This window comes from Drosophila subpulchrella, chromosome 3L, assembly GCF_014743375.2.
Source record: "Drosophila subpulchrella strain 33 F10 #4 breed RU33 chromosome 3L, RU_Dsub_v1.1 Primary Assembly, whole genome shotgun sequence".
Classification (NCBI taxonomy): Eukaryota; Metazoa; Arthropoda; class Insecta; order Diptera; family Drosophilidae; genus Drosophila; species Drosophila subpulchrella.
In genome coordinates this window covers 1,284,359-1,308,629 of record NC_050612.1, presented here as the reverse complement: position 1 = coordinate 1,308,629, position 24,271 = coordinate 1,284,359, and the positions used below count along the sequence as shown (strand labels likewise).

General features: G+C 34.9%; 2 protein-coding genes across 2 annotated transcripts in view; both read left to right on the top strand.

Moving 5' to 3' along the window:
• Positions 1–24,271, top strand: part of LOC119553231 — a 64,691-nt gene that overhangs the window by 3,059 nt on the left and 37,361 nt on the right. The window contains exons 2-3 of the mRNA XM_037863500.1: positions 18,016–18,550; positions 18,665–18,844. Coding sequence (XP_037719428.1) covers positions 18,801–18,844 — 44 coding nt within the window. The 5' untranslated portion in view covers positions 18,016–18,550; positions 18,665–18,800. The remainder of the gene's footprint in view (positions 1–18,015; positions 18,551–18,664; positions 18,845–24,271) is intronic.
• Positions 6,332–7,668, top strand: LOC119553232. Its single transcript, XM_037863501.1, has 2 exons — positions 6,332–7,550; positions 7,606–7,668. Exon 1 carries the CDS (start codon positions 6,360–6,362, stop codon positions 7,446–7,448), a length of 1,089 nt encoding a protein of 362 aa, XP_037719429.1. The 5' UTR covers positions 6,332–6,359; the 3' UTR covers positions 7,449–7,550; positions 7,606–7,668.

Genomic DNA, 24,271 nt, shown 5'->3' with positions numbered 1-24,271 from the left:
ATTACAAAAACTACAGCTGACTTGAGCATATGAACCTAAAACTTAAAAAAAAAACTTAAATGCTGAAAGGTTCACTAAGTTTTGGGAAAAAAGCTTTAAAACTATTTTTAAAATAAAATATTTTATTCAATTACATTTATTAGTATTATCTACAATTTTGGCTCTCTTCGGTATCTGATAAGGTATAGTCTAAAAAAGTGTATTGACATTTTTTTAAAACATCTAAACTAGTTAACAGCCAAAAAAGATAAACGCGTAGACAAATTTTTTCTGGTTAGTTTTAAGTCGCAGGACAATGCTTAACTCATTAAAAAAGTTTCCAATTTATGTTTGTTGGCTTTTTTTTGTATAGCTAGATTTTATTTGCGACTAGGCTTGGCAATAGATCATCGGCTCAGAATAGAACTGGCTTCGTCGGTCGCAAGTATGAGCGCATAGTGAGCGCAAGCTGATTCGAAAAATCGTCAGACATTGGTGATATGGGTTTTGAGTTGAGACACGCCTTAAAGCGACTCTTCAAAAGTATACTGGAAATTTCATGTCATCTTGTAAAAGTGGAATTTGAATTTTCGAATAAAAAGATGAAAACATTCAAGGACAAAATATTTTGTGAAATATGTAAAAAAAAAAAAGGGCTTGCATTTATTGCTCGTTGCTTTGCACCTTTAACTTTTATATATATTTATGATTTCTCCTATTAAGATAATTATAGTCACACATTAATAATGACCAAAATAACCAACGTGCTAGTTTCGATCGTATCGATTTCTATAGAGAACAGGTAAAACCAAACTTTTCTTTTGCACATCTGATCAAGGGAACACTAAGTGAAAACAAAGGAACCAAGCCATATCTAATAGCTTGCAAGGAATTCCAGAAAGTAGATTTCTCAGCGATTTCAAGATTTGTAAATAGTACACTTACCAGTTTTTGGACGAATGGAATGAAGAGAGCTTTTATTAACACATGCTTAAGCATATATGATAATGACACCTTTAAATAGTTTATTCAAACAATTCATTATCTTTCACGCAATCCACTTTTCGGCATAAAAACAGTAGGTTTTTAAAAAAGTAAGTCATTCTGGGTATTCCCTAAACTGTTGAATTGCTGAATTGTTGAAAACTCAACAGAAAATTTCAGCAGTTAAGGGAACGACCCTAAAAGTTCCCTGTTGAATTTTAAATTTTAAGATGACAGCTGTTTTATCAGCTGTTTGTCAGATTGTCAAATTGCCAGGCTGTGTTTACCATTATTAGAACTGCTAACAGTCAGCATCCTGTTAGATTTCCTTTATATGCATATTTTATACGATTGCTATTCCTCCATGTTTACAAGTGACCAGAGTTACACTCTTACTTTTAGTCGAGAACAGCGACAACTTTAGTTTTCAGCAATTAAACAAAATTTTCAATAGCCCCGAGGCTGTTGAATTGCTGAAATTTCTGACAGTTGACTTTGTATGGAACAGCTGATTAACAGCTGATCAAAATTCAGCAATTCAACAGTTTAGGGAATATCCTGATTGTATATAATAAACATTTATTATTGGCCCAGGTTCTGAAGAATTTCGATCCAAACGATTGAGACTCGATTAAAGTAACTCGAGAGTTTCTAAACAATGCTGATCTTCAATAAAATGTCATATTTATAAGGAAATATTTTGAAAAAGTCTTAAATTACGGGGGATAACATTAAAAGATGGAGAAGTTGAAGAAGTTCCAGGGAAAATTGGAAAGGACATACAAGTAAAATTTCGAAAGAGTTAACACTTCATTAACCCACTAACACCTAAATAAACTATTATTCATTTCCAGTACCCAACATTACAAAAATAAACGTTGAATACAATAATTCTCCACTCACATCATTTGACGTTGAGCGGAGTTTCTCATACTCTAAAAGAGTAAAATCATAACCAAATATCAAAACAATCTATCTCTGTGGACGGCAGTTCACTTAATGAGGAAGCGCACCAGGAGGGTGTGTGAAGGGGACTGTTATATGTAGCTGCAGAAATTAAAATTTTTTTTTTATATGGAATAGATAATCCAAGCCAAAATCGGAAAATTTTACGTACTTTTCGGTTTTTTATTTTTAGAAAAATAACCATAAGACCCACTCAATCCATTTTCAAACACGATTAAGTGCGACAGAAAAAAAAATTTTAAAAAATTAAATCCACTATAAAATATTATGTCGTTTACTACTTTCGGACACTCCCACTTGAACGTTTATTTAATAATCGACCTAACAAAATGTTCTATTTTTTTTTCTTGTTATCTCTTTAGATTCTTATAGTCAAATTATTAGAAAAAAATTGTTTGAAAAATATTGTTTTTTAATTTGTTTAAATTAATTTGACATATTCTGAAGTCATTACAAAAGTATGCTTTATTTATTTATTTATTTAAGTTCATAGTAAAGTTTACAAAACTAATACTAACATAGGGGGTAGTGCTAGCTACGAGGCCTTTGACTACGTCTTTATGTAAGTTACATTTATATTTTTTCCCTGTTACTCGTAGAGTAAAAGGGTATACTAGATTCGTCGGAAAGTATGTAACAGGCAGAAGGAAGCGTTTCCGACCCCATAAAGTATATATATTCTTGATCAGGATCACTAGCCGAGTCGATCTAGCCATGTCCGTCTGGATGAACGCTGAGATCTCGGAAACTAGGCTGTTGAGATTTGGCGTGGAGATTCCTGAGCTTCTTACGCAGCGCATGTTTGTTTCAGTAGAGTGCCACGCCCACTCTAACGCCCACAAACCGCCCAAAACTGTGGCTCCTACAGCTTTGATGCTAGAATAAAAATTTTAACTGAAATGTATTGTTCTCATCAATACCTATCGATTGAACCAAAAAAAATTTTGCAACGCCCACTTTAACGCCCACAAACTTCAAAAAATCGTAAATATGAACACGGATATCTCGGAAAATATCAAAGATAGAGAAATGGGATTTCAGATTTAGATTCCGTAGGCTTGAGCGCAGCGCAAGTTTGTTACGCGAATATGCCACGCCTACTCGAACGCCCACAAACCGCCCAAGCCTGTGACGCCCACAATTTCGGTTTGGTTTGGTTTTAATACCCGTTACTCGTAGAGTAAAAGGGTCAGGATCACTAGCCGAGTCGATCTAGCCATTTCCGTTTGTCCGTCTGTCCGTCCGTCCGGATGAACGCAGAGATCTCGGAAACTACGAAAGCTAGAAAGTTGGGATTTGGTAAGTAGACTCCTGAGCTTTTTGCTGAGCGCATGTTTGTATCAGCAGGGTGCCACGCCCACAAACAGCGCTATAGCGTTCTTCCTTGTTTAATTGTGGATAATACCAAATGGTTAAAGCAAAGTTTTAGAATCTAAAGTTCGTCAAATAAAATGAATTAAAAGAATGAAAAAGTAAGGCAAACAAGTCAAAAGTGTAAAAGAAGTATAATGTTGTGAATGTGAAAGACAAAAGAAAGAGAAAAAAAGCATAAAAATAAAATAAAAAGAAATCAATACGTCGTAAATGTATTAAAAAAAATGAAAAAATAAATTTTATTAAAAAAAAAATCAAGAAGGAAAGTGAATTGCGCAGAAAAAAAGAGGAGCATGAAAAATCTATTTTTCCAACCGACCGCCGCTAAAGATCTTTCGCCGCCAGATCGCCTGTAAGTTTTTAACATTGATCATATATATGTGGGATTGGTTTTTCTGATATAAATGAAAAGTCCCACTAATTGTAATTTTGTTATAATATGTTTATGGTTTTATTTAAAGGGAATAGTGATAAGTAGTTCTGAATATAGTTTTACGTATTTAATAGGGATTTTAACAGCGTTTTGGATTATTACTCGCGTCGTTATTTTACTTCGTATATATTTCACGTCTTTCTTCTTCGTCTCTCTCGTTCTAAGTGCTCGCCCAAGACTTCCTTTTTCACCTCGCCAATAATTAGTAGTGCTGTTCATCTGTGGTGGGTTCGGCTGATAAGGATGCCAGACCTATTCCCATAACTCGGCCATCCTTCTAAACATTCGTCCCAAATGTATCCTCGTCGTCCTCGGAAGATATTTTCATCCATGGCTTCATATACTCAGCGCAAAAGGTAGTGTATCTTGGTCCGTCCGTAGTTAGCGATTCCTTTACAACATCGTAAGTGTCCTTCGGTTTGACTTTTGTAACGCGGTAGGGACCCAAGTACTTAGGCTTTAACTTGAGTCCACCAACAAGTTGCGTGCGTTTGATAGCGACAATACCGCCAACTTTGTATGTTGCTGCTGGTCTACGTCTGAGGTTGTATGAGTGCTTGTTTTCATTCTGCATAGCCAGGATCTGTTGCTTTGCAGCTTTGCGGATCTCGTCTCGATTGTCCTGAAACATTGGTTTCAACTCTTGCTCAATCATTTCCTTCAACTGGACGTCTGTTTTAGTGCGCATCTTGATGCCTACAAAAAGTTCGAATGGAGTTGTGTGTGTACTTCTGCAGTACGTCAAATTAATTGTCTGCTGCACCTGGCAGTTTCGGGAACTGCTTTTCGTCATGCTTTTCCTGGCTTTTTATTTTTATTCCGTCACGATTAATTGTTATTTCAGCGTTGTTACAAAATTCGGCACCTAACACAACTTGCACGTCTAGAAAGTCAGATGAGACAACAAGAAAATTTTTTTTAAACACTTAAACGTCAACTTTGAATTCTTCTTTAAAAGAACCGAATGGTTTTACCCGGTTGTTGTTCCCGAAACCGACTATAAGAATTTTCACATCACTCAGTTTTGGCTTGTTCAAGCTTACGTACGTTGTTTCACTTACAATGTTGTATATGCTGCCTGTGTCAATAAGGGCTGTGTACTTGTTGCTTTTCATATCGAAAGTTTATCATCGGATACTTTATGCGTAATTTTCGGAGTTTCTTGCCTGTGGGGCAGTCCTTCGATATGTGTCCAAAATTGTTACAGTTAAAGCATTTTCGACCACTGCACTATGAGTAAAAAGCCCGATTTTGGTGCATAAACCTATTTATTTTCTTAATTAATTTTTATGAATGGCCCATACTAATCGAATCTAGACATCTTCATTTAAAAAAAACCGCCCTCCAAAATTTTTTGGTGGCAACTCTGTAGTGTTTCCACTCCAACAAAGTCAGCTGTTCGAGAGGCTTTGCTATGTCGTTAAATTGGCGCGAAAAATTGGCAAACTTTACGTGCTTGTTGTTTTCTGTGAAAAAAAGTTTAATAAATATGAAAATGGAAACTCCTTGCAAAGGTATTTATTAATGCAAATTAGCTTAAACATTTGATTTTATGTGTCTTGTTGTCCACCTGTGAACTGTTTTATATGTGTATCTTTATAGATTTGAACTAACAATTGTGTTTGTGTTTTGTGGAGTATAACTTATTAATAGCACAGACTTGCAAAAGAGTAAGAACGAGAAATTGATTACAAAAGTGTCCTTATTGTCATACAACTAACCGTTTTTGCTCCTTTTCGCTAAACTTGCGTTTATGTAGAGACATATGTGTTTGGTCACGGGGCTCTTCTTGCAGTTTGGGAAAGTAACAAACGCTCGCGAGAAGCATTGGAGACTTACATATTCGACAAATTGAATGCCGATCATCAAAATGAAACAATAATAAAAACAATATCAACTAAAATTACTAACTTTATAAATTACATAAATAAACATTTGCCTCGATGCTGCCGAAACATAAAGCGATTTAGACAAAAACACGCTATGTGGCTAGCCGGTAATATGACTATACTTTCCGATAGAAATGAATCCCCACAGAAGAAAGGTGGTCGTCCAAAACTGTCATATGAAGCTGCTGGTAAACGACTCAAAATAAAGTTGGCATCTGAACTTGCGGTAGAAAATGAAAATTCAACTCCTTTGTTACTACACGCTGCTAACATTTCCGCCAGAAAATCAACAGAAAATGAAATTATTAAAAAAAAGTGATAGAACTGAATCGCTGGCTCCGAGTCCAATAACTTCTGAAAAGGCATTCGCTTTTTTTATGGAAAATGGATTTACTAAGCAGCAATACATAAATGTAAAACAAATTAGTAAACAACATGGCTGCGATATTTACCCCCCTTATTCGAAAATAGCTGAGGAGAAATTAAAATGTAGACTTGCTGAAATAGCATGGACCGAAAATGAAGCCAAAGTTTCCTTGCAAAACTTATTGAACCATACCGCTTCACGAATATTACTGATGCAAAAGGAAGTTTGTGAAGTACTTTCAGATGTTACTCATTGTACTCTTATTTTTAGCTATGGTTTTGATGGGTCTACTGGTCACAGTTTATACAAACAAAAATTTAGCATCGCAGAGGGTCAATCTTTAGATGATTCTCTTTTTGTTACATCAATGATTCCTATAAAAATGATAGATCAGAAACAAAGGGTCATTTGGTTAAATAAATCGCCTCAGTCCATAAGATTTTGCCGTCCTGTGAAAATTGCTTACGTAAAAGAAACAACGTCTCTTATATTAAAAGAAAATGAAAACTTGGACAATCAGATTAAAAACCTGGATATATACGTGCATCCTTATCAATCAGCCGAAATTTTTGTAAAATTTGATGGGCACCTAACACTTATAGACGGCAAGGTGTTAAATATATTAACAGGAACGAAATCCTGTCAGTTGTGTCCAATGTGTGGGGCAAAGCCCACCCAGCTTCTTACTATTACTGATTTTAACTCCAAAACGTTTGATATGAAGCCACATACGGATCAATATGGATTAAGTTCCCTTCATGCGTGGATCCGCTTTTTTGAATTCTTGCTCAAAATATCGTTCAGAATTGAGCTTAGAAAATGGCATGTCAAGGGAAATGACAAAATCGAATTGGAGGCACGTAAACATAAAGTTCAAGCAGCGTTTTGGAATGATTTGGGGCTTCATGTGGACAAGCCGAGACAAAACGGCAGTGGCAATACAAATGACGGAAATACGGCGAGGCGGGCATTCTCCAACCCAAAATTATTGTCCTCTATATTAGGAATAGATCACAGTTTGATTCAGCGCCTACATGTAATTCTGATCGCCATAAATTGTCATTACCCTATAAATTCGGAAAAATTCAGAATATTCTGTTCAGAAACTTTTTCTATGTATATGGCTAATTACTTTTGGTACCCCATGTCGCCAACAGTGCACAAAGTTTTAGTACATGGATACATAATCATTGAAAAAACGATTGTTCCTGTTGGCTCTTTAGCAGAAAGTGCATCAGAAGCAAGACACAAACTTTTTAAGGCTGACAGAAAAGATCATGCCAGAAAATGCAGCCGGGTTGACAATATGTCAGATGTTTTTCACAGAGCTATGGATTCGTCTGATCCCCTATTATCTAGTTTTTGCTCAACAAAAACCAACCGGATGCCTCTGCCAGCAGAGGTTGTAGATCTTTTGGATTCGCCAATAATATCCCCAGGCACAGAAGACAGATGAAGAAAATTGTAACGATGATGTAAGTGACACTTTTGAAATAGAATTAGAGGAAGAGGTACCAGACGATATTGAAAACTAAAAAACAAGGAAAAAATAAAAAGAGTATAAGAGTAAAATTGTTGAGTTATTAAAAAAAATTAATCGAATTTTTTTTCAGTGTTCTTCAAATGTAACAATGGATCCCAAATATGTTACCGGTTTTTTTCTATAATGTAACACCAAATAGGATTAAAATTATAATTTATAATAATTACTTATTTTAAAATGTATTTTTAACCACTGTACTGGTGGACACATTAAAAAATAAACAAAAACCGAAATTTTGTTTAAGTTTAAATAATACACCAAAAAAAGTTTCAAGTCAATATCTTAAAAACTAGAGTTTATGCACCAAAAACGGTTTTTTTGCCCATAGTGCACTGTTTCGATTGGGGCACTGATTAGATGTATGGCCACCGGCACCACAGTTGAAGCAACGTACCTTTCTTTGCATTGAGACTTCCTTATGACCCGCACTTTCTTTACCGATCGGGTATTTCGACTTGTCTTCGTACATTTTAGGCTTTCTGGATTTTTCGCGAATTTTCTCGTAGCACTTTAATTTTTCATTGAACTCCTTCAAGTCTTTGGCATTGTACAAAATCGAATTGTTAACACTTAAGTCATTGATGCCATCGAATACATATTGCATGAGTGCGCAGTTGCCTACACTACCACGAGAAGCAATTTCTTTCATTTTGAGAAGATATTCTTGAACACTTTCATTGTATTTGATTTTCCTTTCGGATAGCAACTTATGCAATTGAGCACTTTTTACATCGGCTTTGAACTCTTTGATCCACGCGTTTTTTAACATTTGCCAATTTTTGACACCACGCTCACTCATAATAAAGACTTAAGCGAGACCTTTTAGAGAACGTTTCACGAAGATGAGTTTTTGCAGGTCATCCCAATACATAATGGAAGCCATGTCCTCGAAATCGGAAATCCACACCTCAACTGCAAGGGTGTCATCTCCACTGAACGGCCGAATAGAGTCTTCACTTCGCGGAAGTTTACAGAAAAACGCGGCGAATTCACAGCGAAACTTTGTACAGAGGCTGAATCGTTATTGTTGGACGCCACTGTGCCAGCCCGTACGTTGTTCAGTTTTTTCTGCTTCTCTGCGTTGCTTCGCACAGAGCGAAACTCGTCGTCGTCACCGTTAGAACTTTTCTCGTCGTTATCTTCGTCATTCTCTTCTCGTTCGTCTATTTCATCATCTTCGGAGTCCTCTTCATCTGCATCTTCCAGCAGTTTTCCTGCGCGCAAATTTCGGAAAATGTGAAGCATGAGATCACTTTTGTCGTGTTGCAAGCCCAAAATTTTGCAAATTATGGCAAGGTCACTGTTTGATAAATTTTGCGCAACGTAAGACACTTTCTGGTTGAAAAGCTCATCAGTGGTATTGGTTTTTCTGATATAAATGAAAAGTCCAACTAATTGTAATTTTAATATAATATGTTTATAGGTTTATTTAAAAGGAATAGTGATAAGTAGTTCTGAATATAGTTTTAGGTATTTAATAGGGATTTTAACAGCGTCGTTCTTTTACTTCGTATATATTTCACGTCTTTCTTCTTCGTCTCTCTCGTTCTAAGTGCTCGCCCAAGACTTCCTTTTTCACCTCGCCAATAATTAGTAGTGCTGTTCATCTGTGGTGGGTTCGGCTGACAAGGATGCCAGACCTATTCCCACATATATTTTCTCTCCCTTTTGTGCCCTGGAATATCCATGGCGTAACTGACCTAGGCCAAGCGCTGCTGCCAGCCAACGTCATACATACAGACATAAATAGCTCTTCTTTGGTTTCCTCACTGCCCTTATTCTTGGACTGAGCTTACTTGTCAGTTACATAACGGCGATCAAATAAAATGTTTAAATTTGTTGCTTAAAATTTATTTATTTATTTAAATTTGCGATTTATTAATACACCCACCCTCCCCTTAAATTAAATCATCCCATTTGTTTTGCCCGATTATTTAATACATATATACGTATATTTATACACTGGAAAAATCTTTTGAATATGTCACCAAACCCCGTTTATTTTCACCATGATTTCATTTTTCAATGCCTTTAACTAAATATATACAAAAACAAGGAAGAACGCTATAGTCGAGTACCTCGACTATCAGATACCCGTTACTCAGTTAAAGGGACCAAAGGAAAATGGAGATATGGAAGCAGCAAAGCGAGATTGAAATGCGCCACCTACCGGCGGTAGACAGATTTAAGCGTTCTGATAGGTATTGACGATAGGTATTGACGAGACCAATACATTTCAGTTAAAATTTTGTACCTAGCATGAAAATTGTGGGCGCCACAGGCTTGGGCGGATTGTGGGCGTTAGAGTGGCCGTGGCATATTCGCGTAACAAACTTGCGCTGCGCTCAAGCCTACGGAATCTAAATCTGAAATCCCATATCTCTATCTTTGATATTTTCCGAGATATCCGCGTTCATATTTACGATTTTTTGAAGTTTGTGGGCGGTTTGTGGTTGTTAAAGTGGGCGTGGCAAACTTTTTTTTTGGGTCAATCGATAGGTATGGATGAGAACAATACATTTCAGTTAAAATTTTTATTCCAGCATAAAAACTGTAGGAGCCACAGTTTTGGGCGGCTTGTGGGTGTTAGAGTGGGCGTGGCACTCTACGGAAACAAACTTGCGCTGCGTAAGAAGCTCAGGAATCTGCACGCCAAATCTCAATAGCCTAGCTCTTATAGTTACCAAGATCTCAGCGTTCATCCGGACAGACAGACAGACGGACATGGCTAGATCGACTCGGCTAGTGATCCTGATTAAGAATATATATACTTTATGGGGTCGGAAACGCTTCCTTCTGCCTGTTACATACTTTCCGACTAATCTAGTATACCCTTTTACTCTACGAGTAACGGGTATAAAAGCCAACGAATGGATGGATATATTAAATTAATTTGTTTTTAAATTAATACCTAAGGAATTCAATAAAAAAGAAAAGAAAGATAGTGAGAAAAATTATATCATAGTAAACAGTGTTATGCATGAATTGTTTTGTATTTAGATACTCTGAATTATCTCTGTTTAATACAAAATTAAAACTATCCTGAATAATGGAATTAAAGCTTATAAATTTAAGAAAAAGAAAATAAGAAATGAAATCAATGAAGTGGGTCAGCTTAGGAGAAAGAATTTTTTTTGAATAAAAATTAAATATGAATCATAACTAAAAGTTTCCTTATCCGGGAATTATGGAAGTTGGAGTGCTAGGGTAGGGCAGTAGTCACTCCCAGGGATCCTTAGGATGAACAAGTGGACAATAGGATCATGGTAGGGTGGGCACTTCGCAATTACTTGTGGCTGTCTTACTTTTTTATACCCTTGCAGAGGGTGTATTGATTTCAGTCAGAAGTTTGCAACGCAGTGAAGGAGACGTTTCCGACCCCATAAAGTATATATATTCTTGATCAGCATGACTGACGAGTCGATCTAGCCATGTCCTTCTGCCCGTCCGTTTCTACGCAAACTAGTCTCTCAGTTTTAAAGCTATCGGGCTGAAACTTTCCCAAAAGTCTTATATCTTTTGCAGGTAGTATATAAGTCGGAATCAGCCGGATCGGACAATTATATCTTATAGCTCCCATAGGAATAATCGGAAAAAAAAAATTTTTAAAAATTATATCTTTGGTGTTTTTTGGCATATACCTACCTACTAAGCTTGGAAATAACATTTTTTAATCAGTGTTAAATTTTGAATTAAATTTTATCGAAATCGGACGACTATATCATATAGCTGCCATAGGAACGATCGGAAAATTGGTTGAAAAATAATATGAAAAAAATTATAGCTTCGGTGTTTTTCAACATATAACCTCCAACGCTTGGAAATAACATTTTTTAATTAGTTCTGAATTTCGAATTTAATTTTATCAAAATCGGAAGACTATATCATAAAGCTGCCATAGGAACGTTCGGAAAATTGGTAGGAAAGTAATATGAAACAAATTATAGCTTCGGTGTTTTTTAACATATAACCTCCAACGCTTGGAAATAACATTTTTTAATAAGTTCTGAGTTTCGAATTTAATTTGATCAAAATCGGACGACTATATCATATAGCTGCCATAGGAACGATCGCAAAATTGGTCGGAAAATAATATGAAACAAATTATAGCTTCGGTGTTTTTGACATATTATCATTTTTTGTTTTTTTAAATTTAATAATTATAGCTGCAAGGGTATATAAGCTTCGGCTTGCCGAACCTAACTTCCTTTCCTGTTTTCCTTCTATTTTTATCATCTGTCTTCTTTTCCTTCCACAAAAATCAAAGTACGCGAAATCAAACTTCTGTAGGGTAGCAGTTAAGCAATTTTTACGTGGCGGTTCCCCAAATTTATTATCCCACCCAAAGCCGACCAGACAAATGGAAAGCCGAGGACATCGCCTACTCTGCATATACAGGGGTGGTCAAAAGTATTTTCACAAAACAAAAGTTAAATATACTCATAATTTGAACTTACTTCTTGTTAACTTTGGCATCAATGGAAAGGTAAGGTAAGGTTTGAACTTTTTTCCTCGACTTGAAAACTTAAATTTTTTGATGCAAAAAGTTTCTTCAAACAAAAATAATAGTAACTGCAAAAAGAATTTTTCAAAAATCATTTTGCTTATATTTTTTATGATTTTTTGAAAATGCTTAAAAACATGCATTTGAGCCATATTTTTCTCTTTTTCATACAAATTTTTTCCGACATTGTCACCTTCAAAAAAATCATAAAAAATATAAGCAAAATGATTTTTGAAAAATTCTTTTTGCAGTTACTATTATTTTTGTTTGAAGAAACTTTTTTCATTAAAAATTTAGTATGTTATACTCCCCTCTTCCATAGTATAGATCGTTATATGCTACACATGTTTTAATTGATTGTTACAAAAAAAAACACGACTACATAAAATAAATGTTTCCATTCGGTCCAAGTTTCGCAGTTAAGCGACTAGACCCCTATATATACAAAAACACAACAAAAGAATCTTACACGGACAACGCACCTAGGAAGATAGGAAATCTGCATCGAAAATCCACACCAAACAGGTTCCGGACATTCCGTTGTATGCCGATCAATGTTTTTTTCCGATTGGCAAGTTAGGTGCGAGATGGAATGCAATGCACATAGAATGTTGGTAGCTAACTTGCAAAAAAATGTGTGTCTCTTTTTCCAGTCTCTTACAAAAAGGAAGGAAAAAGGAAAGAAAGTAATCGGGAAACAATTCACTTCCTCAAATTTGACTTACTGCAGTACTTTTACCAAAACAAATAAAACATAACATACGCACACATGTACCAACGCCGTTTTTTTGCTTCAAATGAACACTGAGAGAAAGGCAGTCGTTCTTATGTGAGCAATGTATATACAGATCTTTGCAATTTTTCAAAATGTAAAACTTAATTATAGAAATTTACTAGCGTATCTGTTTTAACAGAAACCGAAACCAAACGGCTTTTGTATTTTTACCCGTTGATTAAAAAGGTGTACTAGATTCGTCGGGAGTATGTAACTGGTAGAATAAAGCGTTTCCGATCCCATATTCTTGATCAGGATCACTAGCCGAGTCGATCTAGCCATGTCCGTCTGTCCGTATGAACGCTGAGATCTCGGAAACTATAAGAGCTAGAGTGTTGGGACATGGCATGCAGATTCTTGGGCTTCCTGCGCAGCGCAAGTTTGTTTCAGCAGGGTGCCGCGCGCACTCTAACTACAAACGCCCACAAATGACTAACGTCTAGCGCCCGCATGCCAAAATAGCTAGATTCCAAAGATTATTGAAATCGGAACAGTCATTAAAAAGTTATAACCAAATAATAATCAATATTTTGAAATTCAATCGAGATTGCACACGACATGCAGCAAATTAGCAATTTTCTTTAATACGCCACCAAGCCGATAGGGGCTTTGTAGGCTAGTTGTAGGCCAAGTGGCTCTGTAGGCTAGTTGTAGGCCAAGTGGCGCTATAGAAGAAGATAGGTTGCGCTATGTGCTGTGTTAGTAAGAACAAGAAAGGAAGTTAGCTTCGGCAAGCCGAAGCTTATATACCCTTGCAGCTATAATTATTAAATTTAAAAACACAAAAAATGATATTCCCAATAGTATAAGATAATATGTCAAAAAACACCGAAGCTATAATTTGTTTCATATTATTTTCCTACCAATTTTCCGATCGTTCCTATGGCAGCTATATGATATAGTCGTCCGATTTTGATAAAATTAAATTCGAAATTCAGAACTAATTAAGAAATGTTATTTCCAAGCGTAGGAGGTTATATGTTACAAAACACTGAAGCTATAATTTGTTTCATATTATTTTCCTACCAATTTTCCGATCGTTCCTATGGCAGCTATATGACATAGTCGTCCGATTTTGATAAAATTAAATTCGAAATTCAGAACTAATTAAAAAATGTTATTTCCAAGCGTTGGAGGTTATATGTTGAAAAACACCGAAGCTATAATTTTTTTCATATTATTTTTCCACAAATTTTCCGATTGTTCCTATGGCAGCTATATGATATAGTCGTCCGATTTCGATAAAATTTAATTCAAAACTCAAAATTATTTAAAAATTGTTATTTCCAAGCTTAGGAGTTTATATGCTAAAAAACACCAAAGATATAATTTTTTTTCATTTTTTTGTCCGATTATTCCTATGGGAGCTATAAGATATAGTTGTCCGATCCGGCTGGTTCCGACTTATATACTACCTGCAACAGATATAAGACTTTTGGGAAAGTTTCAGTCCGATAGCTTTAAAACTGAGAGACTAGTTTGCGTAGAAACGGACGGACAGACGGACAGACGGACATGGCTAGATCGACTCGTCTAGTCATGCTGATCAAGAATATATATACTTTATGGGGTCGGAAACGTCTCCTTCACTGCGTTGCAAACTTCTGACTGAAATCAATATACCCTCTGCAAGGGTATAAAAAGCTGAATTGCCTTATGGATATCTACAGAGGTGGTCAAAAGTATTTCCACAAGGTGGTTTTTTGTGCATGCGTCCGAAACAGCAGGTTGTGCAGCGAGTTGGGAGAAGGAAAATGCAAAAAAGACTGCTTTTACAAAGTCTCTGCTTATTAATTGTTAAAAGTATTTACACACGTTTTCTTTGCGTCAAAAGTATTTCCACAAATCTTTAATAAATTATTTTTTATTTTTATATTGAACTTAAACAAAATATTTTATATTTATATAATTAAGGCACGAGTTATTCCACCTTTGGCATCAATAACAGCTTAAAGCCTTGCTGGTATGGAAAGGACTAAGTTGTGCGCAAGCTCAAGCAACAGTTTGGGCCAATTTCCTGAGTTTCGGCTATAGTCTCGTTCCGCCGGCGATCCCTGTCAACCGTTCTCTGAATTTTAATGAAAGTCCATACATTTTCAATGATGTTGAGATCGGGGCTTTGCGGGGGCCACGGAAGTACAGCCTGAATTAGGCCTTTCAGGGACTCGGTTGGTACTCGTCCCTAGGGCCAAGGAGCATTGTCCTGCTGTATGATCAAGTCATATGTAGGAAACATTCTGTTTGCTAATGTAAATGCATGGTTATTTAAGATAAAGAGGTATCCTCCTTGATTTAATGTTCCGTCTATTGGTACCTTGTCTCCAAATCCGTAACTTAAACAATCCCAAAAAACTCAATGAAATTGTTGTTGGGTTACCTCGTCTTATCTGTTACGGATAGCGACACAATGAAGTATTAGCGTGTGCTCTATGCAACATAGGCATGTAGCCACAGGCATGCTTCGTGACTTTAAAAATTCAAATCTGATCCGCGTGCTGTTCGAGTGATCGGCCCTGAGATGGAATATGGAAATTTCCGACTGCATAAGTGTTTATAAACGACTTCATCACCAACATTTTTAACATGCACACAAAGAACTCTTGCCAAATTGACAGATAGAATAATAGATACTTTTACGTAATACGTCGACGTAAAATACTTAAGTAACTATAAAGCAGGGTAAAATTGGACCATCGATTGCAGTTAACAAGGTGAACTAACACCTTCTTTAAAAATCATTCGAACAGGCCTGCATGAGAGTGAGATAAGGTTGAGGCGCTGCTGGGTCTGGAACGTCTGTGAGCATCTGCTTACTGTCCATCTTAAACTTTAACTAGAGAATGCGCTATAGTCACTGCTTCGACTATCAGATACCCGTTACTCAGCTAAGGGAAGTGCGAGGGAAATGGAGGTAAGCAAGCAGCAAAGAGACTGTTTTAAATATTGCACATCCCGTGCCTAGGCCACCTAGCGCCGATTCCAATATTTATATATATATAATATAATATTTATATATATATAATATAATATAATATGTATATATATATATAATATAATATTTATATATATATATAATATAATATTTATATATATATATATCTTTTTAATGGATGGTCCGATTTGAACAATTTTTGGCGTTAATGTAGATATTAATAATCAAAACAAAATTGACTTAAGACTTTTGCAAAGTGTGAGCGATACACAGGACTTACCATTATGTGTGTGTGGGCGTTAGAGTGGGCGTGGCAACGTGCTGAAATAAACTTGCGCTGTCTCAGAACCTCTGGAATATGCATGCCAAGTCCCAACTTTCTGGCTTTTATATATAAGGGAGTGTAGGGTATGGTGACGAACGATTCGTTTCTCAAATGACATTTTTCAAAAAAAAAAAAAATATTTTTCCGGAAGTTGCTGACATCTATTGAGTATATTTCTGTAAACGTTCGGTGGTAAAATTCCAGCGCAGTTAAATAATACAGCTCTAGGCGTAAACCAATTTTTTTCAGTTTTAAAAGTTGTAGGGTAAGGTGACAAACTGATAAATATGCACTAAAACTGTATACAGATGTGAAAATTATTTGTTTTATCCTCAAGAAATGTTGAAATTGTAAAATAATGGAATATAAATTTAACTTTCAAAAATTTCTACTTCAGTTCTGGCTCACAAAATAAATGATTTTTAGTTATCGACTGTAGAAAAGAGACAAATATCGATATAATGTAACCGAATACCCAAAAAAATTAAATCTTTATACCCTACAAATTTTTTTGTCACGATACAAGGTACTGTTGGAAATATGATAATGTCACTTTTATAAGGCGCAAAAGAAAAAAACACAAACTACCAATAAATTTGCTAAAGATCTTGTTAATACTTGTATATACAGTGGTCGGCATATGTATTCTGACAAAACAAAAGTTAAATATACTCATAAATTGAATTTACTTCTTGTAAACTTTTGGCATCAATGGAAAGGTAATTTAAATACCGTTTGAATGATACAATACATTTCTTAGCCCATTCAGTCCTTATTGAAAAGGACGAATTTGTGTAAATCAACTTTAAAATTTTTTTTTTAACTTTTTTCCTCGACTTGAAAACATAAATTTTTTGATGCAAAAAGTTTCTTCAAACAAAAATATTAGTAACTGCAAAACGAATTTTTCAAAAATCATTTTGCTTATATTTTTTATGATTTTTTGAAAATGTTTAAAAACATGAATTTGAGCCATATTTTTCTTTTTTCACACAAATTTTTTCCGACATTGTCACCTTCAAATAATCATAAAAAATATAAGCAAAATGATTTTTGAAAAATTCTCTTTGCAGTTACTATTATTTTTGTTTAAAGAAACTTTTAGCATCAAAAAATTTAAGTTTTCAAGTCAAGGAAAAAATTCAAAAAGTAGATTTTGACACAAATTCGTCCTTTTCAGTAAGTACTGAATGGGTTAAGAAATGTATTGTAATATTCAAACGGCATTTAAATTACCTTTCCATTGATGCCAAAGTTAACAAGATGTAAGTTCAAATTATGAGTATATTTAACTTTTGTTTTGTCAAAATACATATGCCGACCACTGTATATACAAGTATTAATAAGATCTTTAGCAAATTTATTGGTACTTTGTGTTGGTGAAACCCTTATAAATTTAATAGGTTTCTTAATTTTAGCTCAACCTTTTTAGTAAAAAGTATCTCACGAAGAAATTACTCGAATTCTTTATAATATTATTGTAAATACGTTGTCGGCACGATATGAAAGACGACTAAAATAATTTGGGATTTTTGACGTGACGACATGTGAGAATTGACGAGTTCGTCACCTTACCCCACACTCCCCTTTATATACGGACGGACAGATAAACAGACAGACATGGCTAGATTGGCTAGTGGTCGTGATTAAAAATATATATACTTCATAGTGTCGGAAACGCTTCCTTCTACCTGTTACATACTTTCCGACGAATCTTGTATACCCTTTTACTCTATGAGTAACGGGTATTAAATTGTATTCATCCGTTTCCCTTTTTGCCAAATATTTATATATTCTGGTTTGTTTACTGCTTTTATATCATATATCAATTACATTAATAATGATAACGCAAGGCCGCTTACGTACTAGATATATACTATAGAATTGATAATAAATACAGACACATTTTTAATGTATGATAACATTTAATTGTTTACTTTACAGCTCTTGTAATAGAAAGAATCCAGACCGACGGAAATTTATCAAAAGTTTTTGCATCTACTTATTTAAATAAAGTTCTTGAATGTTTATCATTGGACGAAATATATGGAAACGATCGCCGAACGCTTGCTGCTTTACAAACAATAAAGGGATGTCTAAAATATTACCCAAAAGGAATAAAATGTAAAAAATCGTTGATTGAAAAAGTATTATTATCTTTGATAGACCACCATAATGTTGATGTTGTTCATCAAACTGGTAAATGTTGGCTTTTGGTACAGAATGTACCCGGTAATTCTAGCAATGAAAGTTTTAGTGATAAAACAGTATGGAAAGATTTCCAGCTATCATTACTTAGTAATCTTCAATATATCATTAACAGAAAATTAGTGATTACTGAAGAACGGAAAGATTTCCCTTCTCAAGCAAATATCTTTGCGATTTTTCCCTTTAAAGTGGGACAATTTCCTTCTGAAAGGGTATCGCAGTCTTTTCAACGAGTTTTTAATCTTATTGAATATTTAAAAATTGCTTTAAGGTAAGAAAAACATTTTAGGGCTCGTTTTAAAAGTTGCAGCGGCTACCTCGAAGCCTGTGCAGTTTAATTTTTTCTTTACTTTATTTTCTCTCAGTAAAATATAACTATTTTTAGCGAACAATTTGTATTTAAAAAGTACATATGTTCACATCAAATCTTGGCTTTTATACACAACGGACTGAAAGTAAACTCCAAACAAACAAATAACTTTCGAATTGATCATGTATATTTTGAAACCTTGTTACCCAAAATGCACATTAAATTATTGGAACTTTTGGAAATTCTTATCGAAATGTAAGTAACTTCCACTTTTAGATAATAATAACACATTAAAATAGTCTGTATATCCCTAAAAATGTTATAAAAAGCAAATGTATCAAATCTTAAGATATATGAAAACAAGAAAGGTAGTGAACTTCGGCATGCCGAAGTTCGTATACCCTTGCAGTTATAATTATTAAATTTAAAAATACAAAAAATAGTATAAGATAATATGTCAAAAAACGCCGAAGCTATAATTTGTTTTATATTATTTTCCCACCAATTTTCCGATCGTTCCTATGGCAGCTATGTGATATAGTCGTCCGATTTTGATCAAATACAATTCGAAATTCAGAACTAATTAAAAAATGTTATTTTCAATGTTATTATCGTAGGAGGTAATATGTTAAAAAAAAACCCCGAAGATATTTTTTTTTTAATTTTTTTCCGATTATTCCTATGGGAGCTATAAGATATAGTTGTCCGATCCGGCTGGTTCCGACTTATACACTACCTGCAAAAGATATAAGACTTTTGGAAATGTTTGAGCCCAATAGCTTTAAAACTGAGAGACTAGTTTGCGTAGAAACGGACGGACAGACGGACATGGCTAGATCGACTGGAAATTCGTATCGAAATGTAAGTAACTGCCACTTTTAGATAATAATAACACATACGAATATTCTGTATATCCCTAAAAATGTTATAAAAAGCAAATGTATCAAATCTTAAGATATATGAAAACAAGAAAGGTAGTTAACCTCGGCTTGCCGAAGTTCGTATACCCTTGCAGTTATAATTATTAAATTTAAAAATACAAAAAATGATATTCCCAATAGTATAAGATAATATGTCAAAAAACACCGAAGCTATAATTTGTTTTATATTATTTTCCCACCAATTTTCCGATCGTTCCTATGGCAGCTATATGATATAGTCGTCCGATTTTGATCAAATTAAATTCGAAATTTAGAACTAATTAAAAAAGGTTATTTTCAATGTTATTATCGTAGGAGGTTATATGTTAAAAAAAAAAAACCCCGAAGATATATTTAAAAAAAATTTTTTTTCCGATTATTCCTATGGGAGCTATAAGATATAGTTGTCCGACGATACTACCGATACTGCCTGCAAAAGATATACGACTTTTGGGAAAGTTTCAGCCCAATAGCTTTAAAACTGAAAGACTAGTTTGCGTAGAAACGGACGGACATGGCTAGATCGACTCGTCAGTGATGCTGATCAAGAATATAAATACTTTATGTGGTCGGAAACGTCTCCTTCACTGCGTTGCAAACTTCTGACTGAAATCATTATACCCTCTGCAAGGGTATAAAAAGAAAAAAATTAAGGATACCAGCGGCATACAGCCTTAACATTAAGAGCTAGTGCAGCCAAATTTTGACATTCTATAAGGGATCTACACCCAGAAAATTGGAAAACGAAATAACCCGAGATCGGTTCTTCTCAGTTTAAGAATTTTATTTTCTCACTTTGTCTTCTTGATATCGAGACGACAGCGATGTCGATTTTTGTATTCCGAGTCAAAAGCAATCTTGATTTTGAGGTTGTCCAAGAGGGATGTGAGGTGAAGACGTAGAAAGAGTGAGAGTGAGAAGAGAGAGATACCGAACTCCTCTCTTGATATTATCGGGAAGTTATCGAAGTGAGCTGCGTTTTTGCGCAGTGTGCGGTTAAGTTGATGTGAAATAGAAAGATCTCGTCCGCGAGATCGATTTGATAAAAGCCCTTCCATACCTACAACGTAAGAAAAATCACATTTTTAAAATTTCTGTTATTTTATTCTGTGAGAGAACGATTCATTTCGAAATCGAGATCGATTCGATTTTGAAACCGATCTCACTTTTGAGATCGAAAATACTGAAATCGAGAACTTTGAGAACTATGATCCGTTGGACCACAGATCTAAAATAGATTTAAAGTGCAAAATAAAATTTTTAAATTATACCACATTTTTTCAAACTAAAATTTAGATTATGAAAAGAAGAAATTATAAGCCAGATTTGTATTTCCATTTTTAATGTAACAAATTTTAATAGTTACAAAAAGTTTGGAGTGTTTGGGGTGCATTATATTTACTTTTAAAAGTTTCCCTCATGACAGACTTTTTAAAGAGATACAACTTTTCTTAGGGTTTCTTTTTTAGCTAAAAGTTTAAGCTTTTATAAAGTTTCATAAGCGAATGACCAATGGCAAGGCAAAATGAAATTCTCATATTTGAATACAGATATAAAGAGAGGTTCACCTAGTTTCACATTAACGTTTACACTGTTGTAGGCTATTCAATTTTTGTTTATAAAAATTTAATCTTAAAGTGAACTATTTAAACTATTTTCTCAAATATAAATTTAAAGCCTCTACCTGAAACAGTAAGATTCCCGTATTTTAGTCTGATAAATATCATTTTCTATGAAATCCTTAAAACAAATAATCTTTAAATGCACCCAAAAAAAATCTTCGAGTGTCAATTTGATAAGTGTGGGTGAAAATGACACTATATCTAGGATGAAAGCTTTGGGATCAATTTGATCCTAAATGAGTGTCAAAAGTATACTACATTGCATGAAAAATTTTTTTTGATCCTAATTAGTGTCATTTTGACCAAATCCAGAGTTTCGTCGATACCAATAATTGTATTTCTATTTTCGAAACTCGAACTGCGCCTATCGTGCAAGCAAGCGTAGTTATCGATAAATCATTATGAGCTAGACATTGTGTAAATGACGGCAAATATTTCAGTGCAAGGTGCTAGTGTTTATTGAATCAGCTAAGTACATTCCCAATAATATAATATATATACTAAATACATATTATGAATGTGAGTGTGCAATTAGTAGTTTGCGGTTACATACATACATACATATTTACGCAGGAATGTGTATTTATTCGTTGCAGCGATCTTCGAATTCATAGATACACACTGCACATATATATGTAAGTAAGGATGTAAGCACTGACGGTGACATCGCTTGCAATTTTTGAATGCAATATTTTTATACCATTGCAGAGGGTATATTGATTTCAGTCAGAAGTTTGCAACGCAGTGAAGGAGACGTTTCCGACCCCATAAAGTATATATATTCTTGATCAGCATGACTAGACGAGTCGATCTAGCCATGTCCGTCCGTCCGTCCGTTTCTACGCAAACTAGTCTCTCAGTTTTAAGGCTATCGGGCTGAAACTTTCCCAAAAGTCGTATAACTTTTGCAGGTAGTATATAAGTCTGAACCAGCCGGATCGGACAACTATATCTTATAGCACCCATAGGAACAATCGAAAAAAAACAAGGAAGAACGCTATAGTCGAGTACCTTGACTATCAGATACCCGTTACTCAGCTAAAGGGACCAAAGGAATATGGAGATATGCAAGCAGCAAAGCGAGATTGAAATGCGCCACCTATCGGCGGTAGACAGATTTAAGCCTTATGGGCGTTAGAGTGGGCGTGGCAAATTTTTTTTGGGTCAATCGATAGGTATTGACGAGACCAGTACAGTTCAGTTAAAATTTTGCATCTAGCATGAAAATTGTGGGCGCCACATGCTTGGGCGGTTTGTGGGCGTGGCATATTTACGTAACAAACTTGCGCTGCACACAAGGCTATGGAATCTAAATCTATCCACGTTCATACTTACGATTTTTTGAAGTTTCTGGTATAGGTATGGTGGTGATAGGTATTGATAAGAACAATACATTTCAGTTAAAATTTTTATTCCAGCATCAAAACTGTAGGAGCCACAGTTTTGGGCGGTTTGTGGGCGTTAGAGTGGGCGTGGCACTCTACTGAAACAAACTTGCGCTGCGTAAGAAGCTCAGGAATCTGCACGCCAAATCTCAATAGCCTAGCTCTTATAGTTACCAAGATCTCAGCGTTCATCCGGACAGACAGACAGACGGACATGGCTAGATCGACTCGGCTAGTGATCCTAATCAAGAATATATATACTTTATGGGGTCGGAAACGCTTCCTTCTGCCTGTTACATACTTTCCGACGAATCTTTTACTCTACGAGTAACGGGTATAAAAATGTTAAAAAATTATATCTTTGGTGATTTTTGAAATTAATTTTATCAAAATCGGACGACTATATCATATAGCTGCCATAGGAACGATAAGAAAATTGGTGGGAAAATAATATGAAACAAATTATAGCTTCGGTGTTTTTTAACATATAACCTCCTACGCTTGGAGATAACATTTTATAATTAGTTCTGAATTTCGAATTTAATTTTATCAAAATCGGACGACTATATCATATAGCTGCCATAGGAACGATGGGAAAATTGGTGGGAAAATAATATGAAACAAATTATAGCTTCGGTGTTTTTTAACATATACCCTCCTACGCTTGGAAATAACATTTTTAATTAGTTTTGAATTTTGAATTTAATTTGATCAAAATCGGACGACTATATCATATAGCTGCCATGGGAACGATCGGAAAATTGGTGGTAAAATATTATGAAACAAATTATAGCTTCGGTGCTTTTTGACATTATCTTATACTATTGGGATTATCATTATTTTTATTTTTGAGAATTTCGAATTACATTTAATAATTACAACTGCAAGGGTATACAAACTTCGGCTTGCCGAAGTTAACTTCCTTTCTTGTTTTTTGTCATTTAAGTTCACTATGGAGGACAACGTTTCTATGCAGATGGCCCGCCTATCCACGTACACCAGGTCGACGGCAGCAAATTTATAAAATGAAAAATATTATAAAATACACATATAACTTTAATAAAAAAAAACCAATTTTTATTTAAAAAAATGCAAAAGAAATTATTGGTCTCTTTTGGGTGTAAAATCAACCATTTATTCGTGTCATATTGATACTAAAATCGTATCAAGTTGACCCTAAAAATGGCATTTTATACCCGGAATGAGTATCAAATTACTGCGAAATATTGTCAATGTGACCACATATTCTTACTAAAAAATGCCAATGCGTAGTGTCTTTTTGTCACCAAAAAGTGTCAAATTGATATTTTCGAAAATATCATAATGACACCAAAATAGTGTCAATTAGATGTTCTTCGTATCAGAGATTTTTTGACACTCAATAGTATCACATTGACACCTAAATAATGGCATATTGATTACGATCTTTTTTTGGGTGTGTTAATGAACGCTCAGATCTCGGAAACTCTAAAAGCTAGAATGTTCAGATTTGGCATGTAAATTCTTAAGCTTCTTGCGCAGCGCAAGTTTGTTTCATCAGGGAGCCACGCACACCCTAACGCCCATAACGCTTAAATCTGTCTACCGCCGGTAGGTGGCGCATTTCAATCTCGCTTTGCTGCTTGCTTATTTCCATTTCCTTCTTCAAAAAATCGTAAATATGAACGTGGATATCTCACTATCAAGGATAGAGAATTGGGATCTCAGATTTAGATTCCGTAGCCTTGTGCGCAGCGCAAGTTTGTTACGCGAATA